Source organism: Macaca nemestrina, chromosome X, assembly GCF_043159975.1.
Source record: "Macaca nemestrina isolate mMacNem1 chromosome X, mMacNem.hap1, whole genome shotgun sequence".
Classification (NCBI taxonomy): Eukaryota; Metazoa; Chordata; class Mammalia; order Primates; family Cercopithecidae; genus Macaca; species Macaca nemestrina.
The window spans coordinates 112,394,652-112,415,418 of NC_092145.1; the positions used below are offsets into that span (position 1 = coordinate 112,394,652).

Sequence of the window (20,767 nt, forward strand, 5' to 3'; positions counted from 1 at the left end):
AAGGTGTAAGGAAGGGATCCAGTTTCAGCTTTCTACATATGGCAAATTTTCCCAGCACCATTTATTAAATAGGGAATCCTTTCCCCATTTCTTGTTTTTGTCAGGTTTGTCAAAGATCAGATGGTTGTACATGCGTGGTATTATTTCTGAGGGCTCTATTCTGTTCCATTGGTCTGTATCTCTGCTTTGGTACCAGTACCATGCTGTTTTGGTTACAGTAGCCTTGTAGTATAGTTTGAAGTCAGGTAGTGTGATGCCTCCAGCTTTGTTCTTTTGGCTTAGGATTGTCATGGCAATGCGGGCTCTTTTTTGGTTCCATATGAACTTTAAAGTAGCTTTTTCCAATTCTGTGAAGAAAGTCATTGGTAGCTTAATGGAGATGGCATTGAATCTATAAATTACCTTAGGCAGTATGGCCATTTTCACGATATTGATTCTTCCTAAACATGAGCATGGAATGTTCTTCCATTTGTGTGTCCTCTTTTATTTCACTGAGCAGTGGTTTGTAGTTCTCCTTGAAGAGGTCCTTTACGTCCCTTGTAAGCTGGATTCCTAGGTATTTTATTCTCTTTGAAGCAATTGTGAGTGGGAGTTCACTCATGATTTGGCCGTTTGTCAGTTATTGGTGTATAAACATGCTTGTAATTTTTGCACATTGATTTTGTATCCTGAGACTTTGCTGAAGTTGCTTATCAGCTTAAGGAGATTTTGGGCTGAGATGATGGGGTTTTCTAAATATACAATCATGTCATCTGCAAACAGGGACACAATAAAACTTCTTCTTTTGACTTCTTCTTTTCCTAATTGAATGCCCTTTATTTCTTTCTCCTGCCTGATTGCCCTAGCCAGAACTTCCAACACTATGTTGAATAGGAATGGCGAAAGAGAGCATCCCTGTTTTGTGCCAGTTTTCAAAGGGAATGCTTCCAGGTTTTGCCCATTCAGTATGATATTGGCTGTGGGTTTGTCATAAATAGCACTTATTATTTTGAGATACGTTCCATCAATACCGAATTTATTGAGAGTTTTTAGCATGAAAGGCTGTTGAATTTTGTCAAAGGCCTTTTCTGCATCTATGGAGATAATCATGTGGTTTTTGTCTTTGGTTCTGTATATATGATGGATTACGTTTATTGATTTGCATATGTTGAACCAGCCTTGTATCCCAGGGATGAAGCTCACTTGACCATGGTGGATAAGCTTTTTGATGTGCTGCTGGATTCGGTTTGCCAGTATTTTATTGAGGATTTTTGCATCGATGTTCATCAGGGATATTGGTCTAAAATTCTCTTTTTTTGTTGTATCTCTGCCGGGCTTTGGTATCAGGATGATGTTGGCCTCATAAAATGAGTTAGGGAGGATTCCCTCTTTTTCTATTGATTGGAATGGTTTCAGAAGGAATGGTACCAGCTCCTCCTTGTACCTCTGGTAGAATTCAGCTGTGAATCCGTCTGGTCCTGGACTTTTTTTGGTTGCTAGGCTATTAATTATTGCCTCAATTTCAGAGCCTGTTATTGGTCTATTCAGGGATTCAACTTCTTCCTGGTTTAGTCTTGGGAGAGTGTATGTGTCCAGGAATTTATCCATTTCTTCTAGATTTTCTGGTTTATTTGCATAGAGGTGTTTATAGTATTCTCTGATGGTAGTTTGTATTTCTGTGTAGTTGGTGGTGATATCCCCTTTATCATTTTTTATTGTGTCTATTTGATTCTTCTCTCTTTTCTTCTTTGTTAGTCTTGCGGTCTATCAATTTTGTTGATCTTTTCAAAAAACCAGGTCCTGGATTCATTGATTTTTTGAAGGTTTTTTTTGCGTCCCTATCTCCTTCAGTTCTGCTCTGATCTTAGTTATTTCTTGCCTTCTGCTAGCTTTTGAATGTGTTTGCTCTTGCTTGTCTCGTTCTTTTAGTTGTGATGTTAGGGTGTCAATTTTAGATCTTTCTTGCTTTCTCTTGTGGGCATTTAGTGCTATAAATTTCCCTCTACACACTGCTTTAAATGTGTCCCAGAGATTCTGGTATGTTGTATCTTTGTTCTCATTGGATTCAAAGAACATCTTTATTTCTGCCTTCATTTTGTTATGTACCCAGTAGTCATTCAGGAGCAGGTTGTTCAGTTTCCATGTAGTTGAGCGGTTTTGAGTGAGTTTCTTAGTCCTGAGCTCTAGTTTGATTGCACTGTGGTCTGAGAGACAGTTTGTTATAATTTCTGTTCTTTTAAATTTGCTGAGGAGTGCTTTACTTCCAACTATGTGGTCAATTTTGGAATAAGTGCTATGTGGCGCTGAAAAGAATGTATATTCTGTTGATTTGGGGTGGAGAGTTCTGTAGATGTCTATTAGGTCGGGCAGAGGTGGTTTTATTTCAAGCTCATTCTTTCACTGAAATTGAAGCCATTTTTGTTCCCAGATTTATGTCAACAGTCTTTACTCACTTTGAGCAGTCCATGTTCTTGAGAATTGCAACTTCAGTAATCTTGGTTTGGCAGATACTCTCCAAGTGAAGGGGTAGCAATAGTGGATGCGTTTGTGTACTCCCCAAATTCATATTCTGAAACCTAATTACCAAAGTGATGATATTAGAAGGTGGGGCCTTTGGGAGGTGATTTGATCTCATGGGTTCTGCCCTCATGAATGAGATTAGTGACCTAATAATAGAAGCCTGACGGAGCTCGTTTGCCTCTTCCACCATGTGAGGATACAGCAAGGAGATGCCATCAATGATAAATGGGCCCTCACCAGACACCAAATGTGCTGGCACTTTGATATTGGACTTGTCAGCCTCTAGAGTTGTAATAAAGAAATTTCTGTTGTTTATAAGTTGCCCAGTTTATGGTATCTTTGTTATAGCAGCCTGAGTAGACTCAGACAGTGGAGTGTCTGTTTTGTTGAGGTTGCTGTGGCTGAGCTTCTGCTGTCTGATTTCCTGTGAAGTCAGTGCTTTGCAGCAAACCACAGGAACAGTGAAGAATTTCCTAAAAATCTCCCATGGTGTGGATAGGCATTGTTTTTTTGTTTGCTTTTTTGTTTTTGAGATGGAGTCTCGCTCTGTCGCCTAGGCTGGAGTGCAGTGGCACGATCTTGGCTCACTGCAAGGTCTGCGTCTTGGGTTCACGCCATACTCCTAACTCAGCCTCCTGAGTAGCTGAGACTACAGGTGCCCGCCACCACACCTGGCTAATTTCTTTTTGTATTTTTAGTAGAGACGGGATTTCACCATGTTAGTCAGGATGGTCTCGATCTCCTGACCTCGTGATCCACCCGCCTTGGCCTCCCAAAGTGTTGGGATTACAGGCGTGAGCCACTGCACCCAGCCAGATGTTGTTTTTTCATGTTCAGCAAACCTTTGCTGAGCATGTACTGCATGGCAGACACTATTTTGAAGTTTGTTTGTGTTTTGTTTTTGTTTTTGTTTTTTGTTTGTTTGTTTGTTTGTTTTTAAGATGGAGTCTCGCTCTGTTGCCAGGCTGGAAAGATCTCGGCTCATCACAACCTCTGCCTTCCGGGTTCAAGCGATTCTCCTGCCTCAGCCTCTGGCGTAGCTGGGACTACGGATGCACGCCACCATGCCTGGTAAATTTTTTTGTATTTTAGTAGAGACGGGGGTTTCACCATGTTGGCCAGGATGGTCTCGATCTCCTGACCTCATGATCCGCCCACCTCTGCCTCCCAAAGTGCTGGGATTACAGACATGGGCCACCGCGCCCAGCCTATTTTGAGTATTCTACTGTGAACAAAGCAGAAAAAATAGCTCCTGCTTTGTGGGGACATAGGTAATAAAAAGGTGATATATAGATAGTTATACGTTTTTGTTGTGTGCGTGTGTGTGTGTCTGTGTGTATAAGTATTCATCCTCTGATGATGGTATGGATGAAAGTAAATCAAGATAGGAGAACAAGGAATCACTTGTGGATATGGGGTGGGTAGGGAAGGTCTCAATGATAGGGTGCCATTTGAGCAGAGATCCGAAGGAAGTGAGGGAGGATTTGAAGTAGGGCATGCCAGGCAGAGGGAATAGCAAGTACAAAAGCCTTGAGCCAGAGGAATAGCTGCCGTCATGCTTCTTCGCAGCCTGAAGTCACATCTCCAGTGTATCAGCAAAACACCTCAAGGATTTACTTGAAATGGTCCCAGGTTGTAGTGACCCAAGATGCCTGAGAGAAGTAAACATAAATCTACTTTTGGTGTAAGCCACCTTTCAATCCACAGATAAAATTTCAAAATATAGGAACCCACAGTGGAAAAAATCATAGCGCACACAAGAAAACAAGACACAAAACACTATTAGCAAGACTCATAAGAAACAACAGTCAAACTGTTGTTATTAGATACTGAAGTTATTAGACATAGATTGTTTAGTATAGGCTGGGTGTGGTGGCTCACACCTGTAATCCCAGCAATTTGGGAGGCCAAGGTGGGAGGCCAAGAGTTCAAGACCAGATTGGATAACATAATGAGACCCCATCTCTATGAAAAATAGAAAAGTTAGCCAGGCCTGGTGGTATGCACCTGTAGTCCTAGCTACTCAGGAGGCTGAGGTGGGAGGATTGCTTGAACCTGGGAAGTTAAGGCTGCAGTGAGCCATGGTTGCACCATTGCACTCCAGCCTGGGTGACAGAGTAAGACTATGTCTCAAAAAAAAATTACACATTTAAAGTAACAAAAGAAGGTGTGCTTGTTTGCTAGGGCTGCCATAATAAAGTACCATAGACTGAGTTGTTTAAAAGATAGAAATGTATTATCTCACAGTTCTGGAAGCCAGAAGTCCTAAATCAAGGTGTTGGAAGGGTTAGCTTTTTCTGAGGCTTTTAGGGAATGACCACTCTGCCACTAGCAGAGTAGTCATTGAAAGAGAATAGAGACCAGAAAGAGAACCAAACACAAGTGAGAATTTACTAACATAAGTGATGATATGATTTGGCTGTGTTCCCACCCAAATCTCATCTTTAAGTATAGTTCACATAATTCCCATGTGTCGTGGGAGGGACCTGGTGGGAGGTAATTGAATCATGGGGCCGGTTACCTCCATGCTGTTCTCATGATAGTGAGTTCTCATGAGATCTGATGGTTTTATAAGGGGCTTTCCCCTCCTTCACACTGCACTCCTCCTTGCTGCTGCCATGCGAAGAAGGATGTGTTTGCTTTCCCTTCTGCCATGATTGTAAGTTTCCTGAGGCCTTCCCAGCACTGCAGAGTCAACTGAACCTCTTTCCTTTATAAATGACCCAATCTTGGGTATTTCTTCATAGCAGTGTGAGAACGGACTAATACAGTGACATTTCATGTACCTGGAAGAAAGATAGATTATTCAATACTGAGTAGTCATCAGAAAAAAATATATAGTTGGACCCTTATCCACTGGACCTTCTACCTATTTCATACCATACATGAAATAAATTCCAGATGTAACAAAAATATAAACATTTAAAAAATCCAGAAACTACAGAAGTTGTAATGTAGCAGGACGAACTGCAGACAAAACTCTTCAGACACCGGGTTAAAGAAGTAAGGAGGCTTTATTGGCCAGGAGCTTTGGCAGACTTATGTCTTAAGAGCCGAGCTCCTCAAAAAAGAAGTTACTGGCCCTTTTAAGGGTTTACAACTCTAAAGGGTCCACGTGAAGGGGTCATGATAGATCAGGCAAGCATGGAGAACATGACTGGAGGCTACATGCATCAGCTAACAGAACAGAAAGTTTTCCAGTGCTTTCTTATACAATGTCTGGAATTTACAGATGACACAAGTAGTTTAGGTTAGAGGTTGATATTATTATTATTATTATTATTATCATTATGAGGGTCATAAATGAGCTGCCGAGGGAGGGGTTTCTTCTGAGGCTTCACATCCTCTCTTGTCTACCTCGGGTGGCCTAGAGGTGTGTGCATCTTGCAGAGATGCAAATGCTGTGGTCTCAGGAGTGGGGAGGCTCGCTCTCTGGCGAGGAGAAGGCACCACCGAGATCACTGGTGCCATCTCCTGCCATGGGTCTTCTGGTGTTGGGTCAGACAGAACTTTAGGAATTGATTTATTTCGTCAGGTGGAGTCGGATCTTTCCTTGGCTATCTGTCTCTATACTACTAGCACTGCTGCTGCCTGCCTTCTTAGCCACTGTGGGGGGTCTAGTACTAACTGTAACTAAGTGTCTATATACCGGAACTGGTCTATGTGTCCTGGCTTTCTAGTTACTTTGTGCCATGCCTTTGAAACAAGAGACATATCTAGGCTTCTTTCTGACTGCTAACCTGCTCCTAATGCTGGCCAATTTATCTTACACAAAGTTCTAAGTTTTTTTTGGTGTCATAGTAACTTTATAGTCTTTATCAAATCTTTTCTTGAAAATTTTTAGCATAGTCCTTAGCGGAGTGGGCTTACTTTGTGTCTGACCCATTTTCCCTTGAGACAAAACAACATTTACACTACAAGAAGGAGAGGGTAAAAGGTTACTTACTTGTCTAATTTACACTGAATTAAAATTAAAACTAAAGCTAAAGTGTCGTTAAAGGCACGACTGTTCGTCAAGCAATTCAAGTCAAGTCAAAATCAAAACGGAAACTAAAGTGCCAATAAAGGCACGCTGTGGGTGATCAGGCCAGGCTTCTACTCTATGGAGTGTGCAAGTTCCTAGGACCGGTCTTACCATATTCCAGATGTCTGGACTTCAAGCGCCAGTTCTTTCCTGGTGTTCAACCACTGCGTTGATCTTCCGCGGGGGGCCTGCCGTGCACTGCTGTAATGAGGCGTTCCACTGGGGCAAATGCCTACCCAGGAGTGCTCTTAGGATCCGCCTCACTCGTGCTGGCCAGAGTCCCCCACAGGGATGCTCCACAGGGCAGGCCTAAGTTGGCTGCCTCGACCATCCGTTAATCACCTCGATTCCCGGTCAGGGAACCAAGAAATGTAGCAGGACAAACCACAGACAAAACTCCTCATACACCGGGTTAAAGAAGTAAGGAGGCTTTATTTGGCTGGGAGCTTCAGCAGACTTACGTCTTAAGAGCTGAGCTCCTCAAAAAAGAAATTATTGGCCCTTTTAAGGGCTTACAACTCTAAAGGGTCCATGTGAAAGGGTCGTGATAGATCAGGCAAGCGTGCAGACGTGATCATTATTTTTTTTAACCACCAAGGCCAGGTGGTGGTGCCAAGGTTGTCTGGCCATTTATCTTCTGTTTCTTTCCAACTTCTTGTTTTCTCCCTTTCCTTTTGTCTTATAAACTAGGCAAGACAAGGGGAGAGGAAGGCAGTAGGAGAAGTGATGGTCTCCTTCCTTAGTAAAAGAAGAAACCTTACATAAAAAGTTCCACATGACAAAAATTTAAACCTAACATATTGAAATTGTAAAAGTAATAAGAGAAACACAAGATAAACAAGATAATTTTTTGCTTATAAATTCTTTGTGGGGAAGCCCTTTTAAAGCATTACAGAAAATCTAGGTTTCGTAAGAGAGAAGATTGGTAGGTTTTGCTTTATAAACTTTTTTTTCAAATTATGCTGAAATCTACCATGAACAAAGCAAATTGCAGGACACAATATATAGCAGAATTTTTTTTTTTTGTCAAGGAAAATACAGAATATAATGAACAGCACGCTCATTTTACACAAAATGACTCACAGATAGACGGGATTATATGTTTAGTAAATAAAGTCTGTTAGGGTCTATTTCAAACCAGATAATCGTGGTCAGGTTGAGTTGGGAGTCAAAAGTTAGATTATAGAGGATTTTCCTTGTCCATTTATAGAGGCTTTTCCTTTCCTGATGTTTACATATTTATGCTGTTTACATATTTTGCTCCACATGTAGATCATATTTGTAGGGAGAAAAAACAATAAAGACTTTTCTAGTGGAAGAGTGTAGGAGAAGGAATTTGCCTTGAGTTGGGCATAAACTCACAAAGAGAGACAACAGCAAAGAAGCCATAGAAAACCAGGAAATCCCACTCTCTGCTCTGCAAGCATCTACCAGAAAAATTTTAAAACAGTTTCATCGGGAGAATCCTGAGCTGAAAATCACTACTGACCTTTAGAAAGAACCAACAATAACATTTCTTAGGCCTAAGTGTCTGGGTTTTTTTGTTTTGTTTTTTGAGATGGAGCCTCGCTCTGTTGCCCAGACTGGAGTGCAGTGACTCAACCTTGGCTCATGACTCAACCTTGGCTCATGACTCAACCTTGGCTCACTGCAACCTCCACCTCCCAGGTTCAAGCGATTCTCCTACCTCAGCCTCCTGAGTAGCTGGTATTACAAGCACACGCCACCACACCCGGCTAATTTTTTGTATTTTTAATAGAGATGGAGTTTCACCATGTAGGCCAGGCTGGTCTCAAGCTCCTGACCTCAGGTGATCTGCCTGCCTCAGTCTCCCAAAGTGCTGGGATTACAGGTGTGAGTCACCACACTCGGCCTGGAAATTTTTACTTCCTAAGAAGTTGATCTATTTTTTCTTTATGGAGAATGAAATCATGTAGCTGATGATGTGTGCCCTTTTCGCAGACAAATGTGCAGTTTATACAGAAGTAAGGTCATATGAGCTATGAATTTCTCTCTGTTTTTTTTTCTTTTTTCTTTTTTTTTTTTTTTTTTTTTTTTTTTTTTTTTTTTTTTTGAGACAAGGTCTCACTCTGTCACCCAGACTGGAGTGCAGTGGTATAATCTCAGCTCACTGCAACTTCCACCTCCCAAGTTCAAGCAATTGTCCTGTCTCAGCCTCCTGAGTAGCTGGGTTTATAGGTGCCTAGTACCATGCTCAGCTAACTTTTATATTTTTAGTAGACACAGGGCTTCACCATGTTGGCCAGGCTGGTCTTGAACTTGTTGGCTGGGCTGGTCTCGAACTTACTAATCTCTATTCTCTCTAAATTTCTCTGATGCCGGTTATTCAATTATTTTTCTTTTTCTATTTTGTTTGTTGTGTGGAAAACCTAGTGGGGAATACTATGTTGGGGGTCCCCTAAACCACTCTCAGACTTGATATTTCACTAGAAGAACTCACAGAACTCAGAAGAATGGTTCTATTCATGGTTATGGTTTATTATAGATAAAGATACAGGTTAAACCAGCAAAGAAAAAATGTGCATAGAGCAGAGTTCAGGAGAAACCAGGTAGAAGCTTCAGGTTATCCTTTCTGAGTAGAATCACGTGAATAGCACTTAATTTTCCCAGCAATGATATGTGACAACACATATAAAGTATAGCCAACCAGGGAAACTCACCTGAGTCTTGATGTCTAGGGTTTTCTATTGAGAACCAGTTCTGTAGGCATGGAATGCATATGACTTGACCTTAGCCATTTAAACCCCAGCTCGCCAGAGGTCAGACTGATACAGTGTGACCCAAAGTCCAAGCATACAAAAATAGGCATTCACACAGATCACATTGTTAGCATAAACTATTTATCTTGCCCCAAGGCTTCAGGTATACAAAGACACTCTAATCAGGCAAGATATTCCAAGGGCTCAGAAATTATTTCTTAGGAGTTGATCCAGGGTCAACTCTAAGGACATTTGGAATGTGTAGGGTTTGGGCAGCCCAGGCCTGCTGAGTTAACACTTTACTGCATAGTCCACTCTTCTGGCCCTTGGCCTAGGCTTCCTTACAGCAAAATGATAAAATTTGTTTGAGCATCTACATTTAGTATAGTATTTAACACAGCATATACCAGGCACAGTGGTAATATCAGTTTGCATATTCCTAACATTTGAAAAAACCAGTGTAGGGTAGGGGTAGATTTAAAGAAACAACCAATCCACCTTACAAAACCATTACATTTCATACTAATTTGATTATTTATTTATTTATTTTGAGACACAGTCTTGCTCTATTACCCAAACTGGAGTGCAGTGGCACGATCTTGGTTCACTGCAACCTCTGCGTCCTGGGCTCAAGTGATCCATCCGCCTCAGCCTCCCAAAGTGCTGGGGTTACAGGCGTGAGCCACTGTGCCCAGCCGAATTTGATTATTCATTTACCCTCTTGATCTACTGCTATTTGTACCTTATGATAAATTAGTACAGAACTATTTAGGATAAACATTAGCTAATGGCTAGGTAAATCTAATTCTTCCTCGGACTAGTGATCCCCCATCAGTATCGCATTCTTAATAAGCTTTAACTCAATCTTCCAATAAATTTGATTATTAATATCTGTATTATCACATGAGTTATTTATATAAGGCAAATTAATCTTGCTAACAATGTCAGTGTTACACCTTATCACAGTATGGTCAGAGTATGGTTCATTTCATGTCAGTAAGAATTATAGAGGTATTTGCTGCCTTCCTAACAGAATCAGCACTTGTGCATATACCAGATATTATTCCTGACGAGTATTATTACAATTAACTATAACTCGATTATGGGTTATTTCTGAGTTCTAAGACAATTGAGGACAAAACCCATCATCTATCTCAATCCACAGGCTTGTACTGAGACTGATTTCCATTATGTGCTGTTATAAATTAGGGCCCATCTCCCTTCTATGGGGAAGACACAGGTGTCCTTATGGCCATTTCAGCCTCCATCTGTATTAAAACAGTCAAGAAGCCTTGCTGGGTCTGGGTACAAACCCTTTCCCAATACTGGATCCTAGCATTACCCAGCATTGTTTGTTGAGTCTGCCTGCCCCACTTCACTAAGGCCTTGTTATCTTTCCAGGCTGACACCCATCCTTTGTCTTTCACCTGGAAGAGAATCTCTCTAGTCTACTTATTCTAGTTAATACATCTTTTCCTCTGAATGCTGCTTCTCCTTAAAAGCAAATTCAACTTGTCCCACGATGCCTAGACCAGCACCTATCTCCCCTAAAGCCCTTTTCTGTTCCATGGTCAATGTTGTTTAATCCACTATGCATGTTGTTGCCATTGTGCACTGCTGACCTGAGTGCAGCTAGGACACATATTGTGTATCCCAAAATGTTGGGACCCCCATAACAGGGTTAGATGACTGGTAAATCTAGAGGTAATTTAGTCTGAGTATGACATAAAGTCTCACATAACCTTCCTCATCTCAGGGTGGGGCATTTCCCTAGGGAATCTGAGCCTACCACCTGATGTTTACTGCTTTAATCCCATCTGAAACCCATTGTTTTTTCTATTCTGGTTAATATTAGGTTGGTGCAAAAGTAACTGCGGTTTTTACCATTACTTTTAATGTAATGTAAAACTGCAATTACTTTTGCATCAACCTGATAACTTTCTGTCCACAAAACAAGGGTGATATACATTTGTGCATGGCTAACTGTAGCATGTCAGACATGCTGCCGCTATATTTTGCCTCTTAAAACCAGGGACCTTTCTAAGCACTCTATCATTAAGGTCTGTAGTTACACAATAATCAGTCCGCTGGGAATTTTACACCACACAGTCTGATGGCCTGGCAGGGTGTAGCTCCTAGAAACTACTTCCCAAATGATATCTCTCTTTTTTTTTTTTTTTTTTTTTGAGACAGAATCTCGCTCTGTTGGTTGCCCAGGCTGGAGTGCAGTGGTGGTGATCTCAGCTCACTGCAACCTCCACCTCCCGGGTTCAAGTGATTCTCCTGCCTCAACACTCCTGAGTAGCTGGGATTACAGGCACCTGCCAGATGCCAGGCTAATTTTTGTATTTTTAGTAGAGACAGGGTTTCTCCATGTTAGCCAGGCTGGTCTTGAACTCCTGACTTCAGGTGATCCACCCCTGTCAGCCTCCCAAAGTGCTGGGACTACAGGCGTGAGCCACCGTGCCTGGCCCCAAATGATATACTTTTGACAAGAGTCTAAAGATAATGTCATGTAGAGTTTCACTCAGTCATCAACAATTGATCCAGTTCATCATCAAATGATGTACCCAAAATGTCTCCCAGAATGATGTTACTCAGGTTTGCAGGCTTCCATTCAACCTTGTCAGGTTCCAAAAGGAGAGGTAGTTTCAGCAGACATATGGCCTCACCTTTCAGGGATCTGGCATAATCGTGCTAGGAGACAATATCATTCTCTTGATCTGAGCCTCTCTTGAGGCACCAGTGTAATACTGGATTTCCCCCATTGCATAAACCATTTATTCATTCATTTCCTCTCAACTACCATTTCTTCTTCTCTCCATTTGTCAATTATTTATATCCAAACTTTTTTGCCTTTGGAAGGGATGTTAGGTTCAGTCACTGTACTGACTCGGATTTCTGTCAGTAATGCCAGTCTAGCAAGTGCCTCCCCCTCAGTCCATTCCCATTCATATGGGGGTAGGGTTACATAGGTACAGAACTACTGAGCTATTAATATTTTGCCACTAGGTAATACAGCCGTATTCACTGTCAACTCCAATTTTGCCAGAGATGTAGGAGATTTGAGGGATTTGGGGGCCGATGGAGGAATGATATTATCATGAGGTGGCGGTAGCATACACAGCTTTAGTGGGTGGTGCATCAACAGGCTCGTATGTGGCAGAAGTCCCTCACAGCAGGAATATGTACAGAGGTTACTGAGAAGGGAAGGAAGGCAAGGCATTCTTAGGGGAGATGGGGGTCAGAGAGGGAACTTACGTGTCTAGATGATGTTGCTCAGCCCGCAATGTGGAGTTATTGGGTCAGAGAGCTCAGAAGGGCAGCAGAGGCTTGGGGTCTTTATGGCCCAGGGCTTACCTATTGTCAACAGATGTGGGGTGAGATTTTGTGGAGTATGCAAAACAGGCAGGATGTAAATTGCTTAAAAATCTGCCTCTTTGGTCTAGTTTAAAAAATAATTGAGGCTGGGCACAGCGGCTCACGTCTGTAATCCCAGCACTTTGGGAGGCGGAGGAGGGCGGATCACGAGGTCAAGAGATCGAGACCATCCCGGCCAACATGGTGAAACCTCATCTCTACTAAAAATACAAAAATTAGCTGGGCATGGTGGTGAGTGCCTGTAGTCCCAGCTACTCGGGAGGCTGAAGCAGGAGAATCACTTGAACCCGGGAGGCAGAGGTTGCAGTAAGCCGAGATCGAGCTACTGCACTCCAGCCTGGTGACAGAGCAAGACTCTGTCTCAAAGAAAAAACAATAAAATAAAAATAATTGGATGTGCAAATATTTAAGTTTGGCACTGGTGGGCCTTTGAACTCAGCCTGCAGGGAAGAAATAACCTGGGCGTTAATACACAGATGTTGGGAAAAGGACTTGTGGGTTGCCTGCATAAACTGGCCATTGTGTATCTGTTTGTACAGGCACCTTAGCCCTTTTTCCAACACATAGAGGCCATGTTTGGCTCATTTATATATGAGAAAACCATCCTGGGCCGGGCGCGGTGGCTCATACCTGTAATCCCAGCACTTTGAGAGCATTGCTTGAGGCCAGGAATTTGAGACCAGCTTCAGTGACATAGGTGCAGTGAACTACGATTGTGCCACTGCACTCCAGCCTGGGTGACAGAGAGACCATGTCTCAATAAATAACTAAATACATAAAAATAAAAATCCATGCCCTGGACCCAGATGGCTTTATAATCTTAGTTGCATGTTATTTCATAATACCTGATTTTTGTGTCAGTGATAAAGCAACCTATGAGACTCATATAAGATTCTTGGTCTTACAGTCCACAAACTAAGATTTCAAAGCCCGTTTGCAGCCAGTCTGCCCTTTCAGTTGGGGAAAGCCAGGAGAAAAGATCAGAAAGGGAGAAGACTGTGATTTGTTTGTCCCTTTGGTGCACGTGGCTAGCTGTAAGCCTTGGAGAGTGTCATCTACCCTGATCAAGGGTTCACAGTTGTCTATTGCTTACCCTCTGCTTGTCCTTAAACCCGAACACAAAGAACCAGAGCATGCCCCCTTGCTTGTCCAGCTTCCATTCCAAAGATTGTTTATCTCTGCTTGCCTCCTCCTTCCTCTATAAAAGAAAAACCTTTTTCTGTTTGGCTTTGAGAATCTTGCAGACCTTATAGTTACAGCATTCTCCCTACTGCAATCATCCTCCTCTCCATATTTCAATAGTCTTTTTCCCTCCCTTGTAATAACCCTTTTAAATAAAAGTCTCTCCTTACTAAATCCTGATTTGTGTTTCTTTGAATACTAATGGTGCCGTGACTCAGACGGAGTGCTGGCTGTCCCTCGGAACCTGTGTCTTCACCCAGGTATTCATGCTGGCTTCCTGGACCCTTTGTGTCTTTTTCTGCCTGGAAAAGTAGGAATCCATGGTGGTGAGTCATACTTCCTAATCTAATCCAGTGCTTTGGACGTTTATCTGTTGTAATGTGGTAATCAGGAGTTACGTTTATTCTTCCTGGCAAAGTGACTTCTTTATCCCTTTCTGTGAAGCCTCTGCTGTTTTTTTATTGGCTTTCTAAACTGGGGGATTATGCATAAGAATTTTCTTGGCATCTCAAACATGGGGATTGTGTGTGGGAATTTCCTCATCTCCTCAATCACTGGTGATTGCATGGGGCAGGGGGTCCACTTGACTCCACCCCAGAAATTGTCCGTGGGAGTTCTCTGGGATTTCTGCCGTGGAGATTATATGAAGTGTTCCCTTGGCTCTTCAATCTTGGCTTAACTATCTGTTAATCCCGCGGGGAACACATTCTCTCAGATGCCTTCCCTCCTCTTCTTTCCTGTTTACTACATGCCTTGCCGCTGGGGCACTGATTCAGTCTAATGTATTCATAAATGGCCAAAAAATTACCAGAGGGAATTTGGAACTTCAGTAGCCTATTTAGGGAACTTGAGATCTCCCCAAATTAGCTCATCTAAGACCTTTCCCTTTCCATGGCCTCTACTCCTCCTTTCTTCCCTTAACACCTTTGATCTTCCCTTCAGTTTCCTTGGATCCTTTGATGTGTCCCCATTCATACACCTACCTCCTCCATCTCTCTGTCTACCCCTGCCAGACCTTTCCCTTCTCAAACCAGTACCTCAACTCCCTATAGGCATTAGAGCTTTAGTCCTTCTGCCACCACTGAGGGACTCAGGGACTCCAAGAGCAAGCATCAAAGACTGAAAAAGCTAACTGGAAACATACTGGATATTTTAGCTACTCAGATGGCCTTTGGAGATACCCAGATGGCTGCCAGGTGTCTGTTCAGTCCCTCACCAAACATTTGGTCCACAACATCCATCAGATTACACATCAGTGCAAAGAAAATCTTAAAAGTCTCCTCCAGGCTGGGCGCGGTGTCTCACACCTGTAATCCCAGCACTCTGGGAGGCCAAGGCGGGCAGATCATGAGGTCAGGAGATTGAGACCATCCTGGCTAACACAGTGAAACCCTGTCTCTACCAAAAAATACAAAAAATTAGCCAGGCGTAGTGGCGGGCACCTGTAGCCTCAGCTACTCTGGAGGCTGAGGCAGGAGAATGGCGTGAACCCGGGAGGCAGAGCTTGCAGTGAGCCGAGATCGCGCCACTGCACTCCAGCACTCCAGCCTGGGCGACAGAGCGAGACTCCGTCTCAAAAAAAAAAAAAAAAAGTCTCCTCCACAAATATTGATGGGAAGCTTTAGCCCTCATATTGAATAGGTAAACCTCAACTTGTCCCATCTGCCAGAAACAGAATTCTGATAAAAATACAAAGTGGGGCAAAGACAAGAGCCAACTCTGTTGTATTGACTAGTGAGTTTTGTATTTCTGTGTTTATGCCTGAATCGTGGCTAAAATTTTAGAATGAAAACTGTAAGATCTTTGTTTGCATCTGTCTGTATGTTTATGTATTTATTTTATGCATATGTGATATTTTTCTACCTCTGGATGATACTGTCAAATAAATTTGTAGAATTCCTTAAAAACCCTAAAACTCTCAGAAAAAAAATCTGAACATCTAATACTTCCAGTGTAGGGGAAAAAGTATTCTCTAAAACCTAACATAAATGTTTTAAAAATTCAAGTTACAGCTGGGCTTGGTGGCTCACACCTGCAATCCCAGCACTTTGGGAGGCTGAGGCGGGCGGATCACCTGAGGTCAGGTGTTCAAGACCAGCCTGGTCAACATGGTGAAACTCTGTCTTTACTAAAAATACAAAATTAGCCAGGCATGGTGGTGCATGCCTATAATCCCAGGTACTCTGGAGGCTGAGGCAGGAGAATCGCTTGAACCCAGGAGGCAGAAGTGGTGGTGAGCCAAGAGCACACCATTGCACTCCAGCCTGGGCAATAAGAATGAAGTTCATCTCAAAGAAAAAAAAAATTCAAGTTACATAATTTAGGTAAATCTTTGGCAAACAAAATTAGCTTAATATTGTTGGTTTAATAAAAATAGCTATGTTTTATGAGTTATTACCATTAAGTATAACAGAAGTATACACTTTTATTCTACTTGGTATGTTCTTCCTAAATGTATACAGGTTTACTAGTCAAATAAGCCAATATTGTATCTACTAGATTATGAGATATATATTCATAAGCTTTGCTAGCCTGCTCTATGATAGACTGTTCACAGTTATCTACTTCCTAGTTTTCTCTGCAAAGCAAAAGTCATTTGTGGTTAAAATTATAATCAATATATGTAAGTGAAACTACTAGAAGCAATGGGGCAAAGATAAACAACTTTGTATGTAAGATATGCTAAGTATGTTTTCTCAACATTTTTTACAATTAAATCTTCAAGCACACAGAAGATACAAAGAATTGTTCGGTAAGCACCCATATACCCTACACCCAGACTGTGACATGTTGTTAACCTTGCTTTATCTCATCTTTTTTCATCTATCCATGTATCTGTCCATCAATCCATTTACAGTTTTAAGTAAAATTTTATACAGTGAAATGTACAAATCTCAAGTGTATCATTCAAAGAATTTTGACAAATGTAAACCCCTATCAAAACATTAAACATGACCATCACCCCAGACAGTTCCTTCATGCCCTTTCCTTATCAATCCCTGCTGCCACCCCCTCCAGAGGCAAGCATTGTCCTGACTTTTCTCACCATAGATTAGTTTAGCCTCTTCTAGAAACTTCACATAAATTGAGCCGTGCTGAGCTGGCTTGTGCCAGTTCGCTGGGGCCAGCTGTTACCAGCACACCACTGATTGCAACCCAGGATTTTGTACTTCAAGGCTGATCCCCTTCTGCTGCCAGACAGGAATGTGTTGTGCTAAAGTCTTCCAACACAGTTTTACTTGATCCTCATAGGAATCTCATGTAAATGAGCCCTGGCCTCATTTTACAGATGGTGAAGGAGAGTCCCAGAGAGGGTAAAACTTTAGGTCATTGGAGATTGAGTTTTTCCATCAGTTTAAGCTTTATTGTTTGTTTGTTTTAGGTTTCGTTTTGTCTTTTACAGATAGGGTCTCACTATGTTGCTCAAGCTGGTCTTAAACTCCTGGCACTTTGACCTCCCAAAGTGCTGGGATTACAGGCATAAGCCACTATGCCCAGTTTAGCAAGCTTTAATTTTAATAGTCCATTAGGTCGGTCTATCATTACAGGGGCGATAGATGATAAGAATATTCTGTTCTAATATTTGGTCTTTGACCCCAGTTTCTGATACAAGGCTATTAAGACCGTTGTAGTTTCTCGTGTGATAGAAGTGTCTGACACAGAGCCTCTAAATCCCTTGGAATTTCCTGGGTGAAGAAGCATCTTTTGCTCTAATGAGGTGACCTCTTAATGGCCTCCTGGATAGCCTCAGGATGGGAGCTGGTTGCCAGGGGAATCAATCATGTGATTAGAAGGTTGGGACCTCCAGCCCCATCCCTCAACTCTGGGGTTGAAGGTTGAATTGATCATCAATGGCTAATGACGTAATCAATCACATCTAGGTAATGAAGCCTCTATAAAAACCCAAAAGGACAGGGTTTGGGGAGCTTCCAGATAGCTGGAAATGTGTAGGTTCTTGGAGCGTGGTGCCCTGGAGGCGGCATGGGAACTCCATGCCCCTTCCCTCATGCCTTGCTCTATGCATCTTCACCATCTGGCTGTTCATCTTCATCCTTCATTATATCCCTTATTAATAAGCCAGTAAACATAAGTAAAGTGCTTGCCTGGGTTCTGTGAGCTGCTCTAGCAAATTAATTGAACCTCAAGGGGATTGTGGGAATCCCGACTTATAGCCAGTTAGTCAGAAGTACAGGTCTCAATATGTGATCGTGACTGGCATCTCAAGTGGGAGACAGTCTTGTGAGACTGAGTCCTCAACTTGCGGGAGTTCACTCTATCTCCAGGTAGGTAGTCAGTAGTGAATTGAATTAGAGGACACCCAACTCTTCATACCTGTGCTTTATGTTGACTTTTTCATATCCTTAGTTATTTAAGAGAATCAAGTTTTTCCACTTTTTAAAGAGCTAAGATATTTTTTGACAACCATGTTACGTCCTATATTTACTTTAAAATCACTTTAGTTAAATGGTAGCCCAGTATTGTTTATCAGTGACCTATGATCCTATTTAACCACATTTTCAAGTATCCTGACGATTTTTGACAGTTTGCCTTCCCCAAATCTAATCTTTTTTCTTTTCTCTTTTTTTTTTTTTTTTTTTTTTGAGACGGAGTCTCGATCTGTCACCCAGGCTGGAGTGCAGTGGCTCCATCTCGGGTCACTGCAACCTCTGCCTCCCGGGTTCAAGCGATTCTCGTGCCTCAGCCTCCCGAGTAGCTGGGATTATAGGTATGTGTCACCATGCCTGGTTAATTTTTGTATGTTTTAAGTAGAGATGGGTTTTCACCATGTTGGCCAGTCTGGTCTCAAACTCCTGACCTCAAGTGGTCCACTAGCTTCGGCCTCCCAAAGTGCTGGGGTTATAGACATGAGCCACTGCACCCAGCTCCAAATCTAATATGAAATGATATGTTTTATACCTAAACCTGCCTTTGAGATTTTCCAGAGAGTCCCAAGGAAATCACAAAAGGATTTGTTCTTTCACTTTTTAAAAGGAGGTACTAAAATAATTAGATTTAGTTAATATTATATAAAGTATATGGGAAGTGTTGTTAAAAAAAAAAACAAACACTTAGCCTTCCCTAGATTAACAGGGCAAGTGTTTTGCACATGGACAATTCCATCAGCTCTTTTTAAGTGGCTGAGGGACCCATTTCACCAGTAAAGTAATCTAAGAAATCCAAGTCGTTCTTCCTGTATCACAAAAATATGTTGTCCTTGTTATCTCTCCAGATCATCCTTTGTCATCTCTCTCTCCTGTAATGATAGACAGACCTAATGGACTATTAAAATTAAAACTTCCTAAAGTGAGTATGGTGGCTCACGCCTGTAATCCCAGCACTTTGGGAGGCCAAGGCAGGAGGATCACTTGAGGCCAGGAGTTCAAGACCAGCCTGGGCAACAAAGCAAGATCCTAACTCTACAAAAAAATTTTTTTAAATAGCTGGGTGTGGTGGCACACGCCTATGGTCCCAGCTACTTGGGAGGCTGAGGTGGGAGGATTGCTTGAGTCCAGGAATTTGAGACCTGCCTGAGCAACATAGTGAGATCCTATCTGTAAAAAACCAAACCAAACCAAAACAAAACAAACAATAAAGCTTACTAAACTGATGGAAAGACTCAATATGCAATGGCCTAAAGTTTTACCCTTAGCCCTGATTGCCTTCTGATCCTCTCCTGCCAGATCACACCAACTATACCTATATACAATAATAACTGGCAAGCCCCTTGAGAATTCCCTATTCTATTTAGGCTTTCAAATATCCTTACCTGGTCAATTCGGACATTCTAAATTACTTCAAAATATTTATCAATTATACTCAAACTTACCTTCAATAGGTTGAGGCTGATTTTCCTCCAATTTTCCTATCCAAACCATTGTACAACCTAGAAATTGGAGACCTCGTTCTCTAAAGTCAACATCACCAGAAAACTAATCTTAAACCCCGTTAAAAGGGCGTCTGCATTGTCCTCTGTACATCACTAACACTGCTGCCAAAACCTGGGAGGTCTAACCCTGGATTGATGTTTCTCAACTGAAAATATATTAAAAGCTACTCTAAGTGGAAATCTGCCCCAACCAGAGACTTTAAACTGAGACTCTCTCGAGAGTCCCCAAGAAACAGTGTCTCGAAGTAGACAGCTCTCCCAAGAACTTCAGACCAAGTAGGTGACATCATGAGGTGGTCAATTTCCACCCAAGATGCTGGAACATTACCCTGCAGGATTCCTTTGCCAACGCCCTATTCTTAACCTTTTTACTGTCCTTTGCTATGCTCTCTTTTTTCTCCATCCCCTCCAGCATCACCTTCACTCTCTGTATAACTTCCTCCATTGCGACTTGCAGTTTTCTGTGATGAGGGTTGCTTTGTATTATACCCTCTTCCCCTTCACCCAAGTTATTCTCCCTCTTAACAATTCCACCATCTCTGCAAAGACCCCAGAATCTAAGGCATTCATTCATTCAACTCATCTCAATCTCAGTCTCACAACCCTGCTTTTCATTGCTTGCTGTGTGTTTCCTTCCCTTTGGCAGCCTGCAGTTTTCCCTAAGTTCCTATACCTGTCTCAGATTTAAAGGCATCCTTTTGCTATCAGTCAAGTTCCTTTAGCTTTGCTATCAGTCAAGTTCCTTTAGCTTTTCTCCACAGCACCTTTTAAAATTTTTTTTTTATTTTACTTAAAGTTCTGGGATACATGTGCAGAATGTGCAGGTTTGTTACATAGGTATACGTGTGCCATGGTGGTTTGCTGCACCTATCAACCCGTCATCTAGGTTTTAAGGCCTGCATGCATTAGGTATTTGGCCTAATGCTCTCCCTCCCCTTGCCTCTCACCCCCGGATAGGCCCTGGTGTGTGATGTTCCCTTCCCTGCGTCCACGTGTTCTGATTGTTCAACTCCTACTTATGAGTGAGAACATGCAGTGTTTGGTTTTCTGTTCCTGTGTTAGTTTGCTGAGAAT

General features: G+C 42.1%; 1 protein-coding gene across 4 annotated transcripts in view; it reads left to right on the plus strand.

Annotated features, from left to right (window-relative positions):
- LOC105464041 (zinc finger protein 182) overlaps positions 1-20,767 on the plus strand; it is a 95,848-nt gene that overhangs the window by 15,841 nt on the left and 59,240 nt on the right. For all 4 annotated transcript variants that reach the window (XM_071088885.1, XM_071088886.1, XM_071088884.1 and 1 more), the window contains one exon: positions 14,025-14,132. In XM_071088885.1, the coding sequence (XP_070944986.1) occupies positions 14,025-14,132 (108 nt within the window). The remainder of the gene's footprint in view (positions 1-14,024; positions 14,133-20,767) is intronic.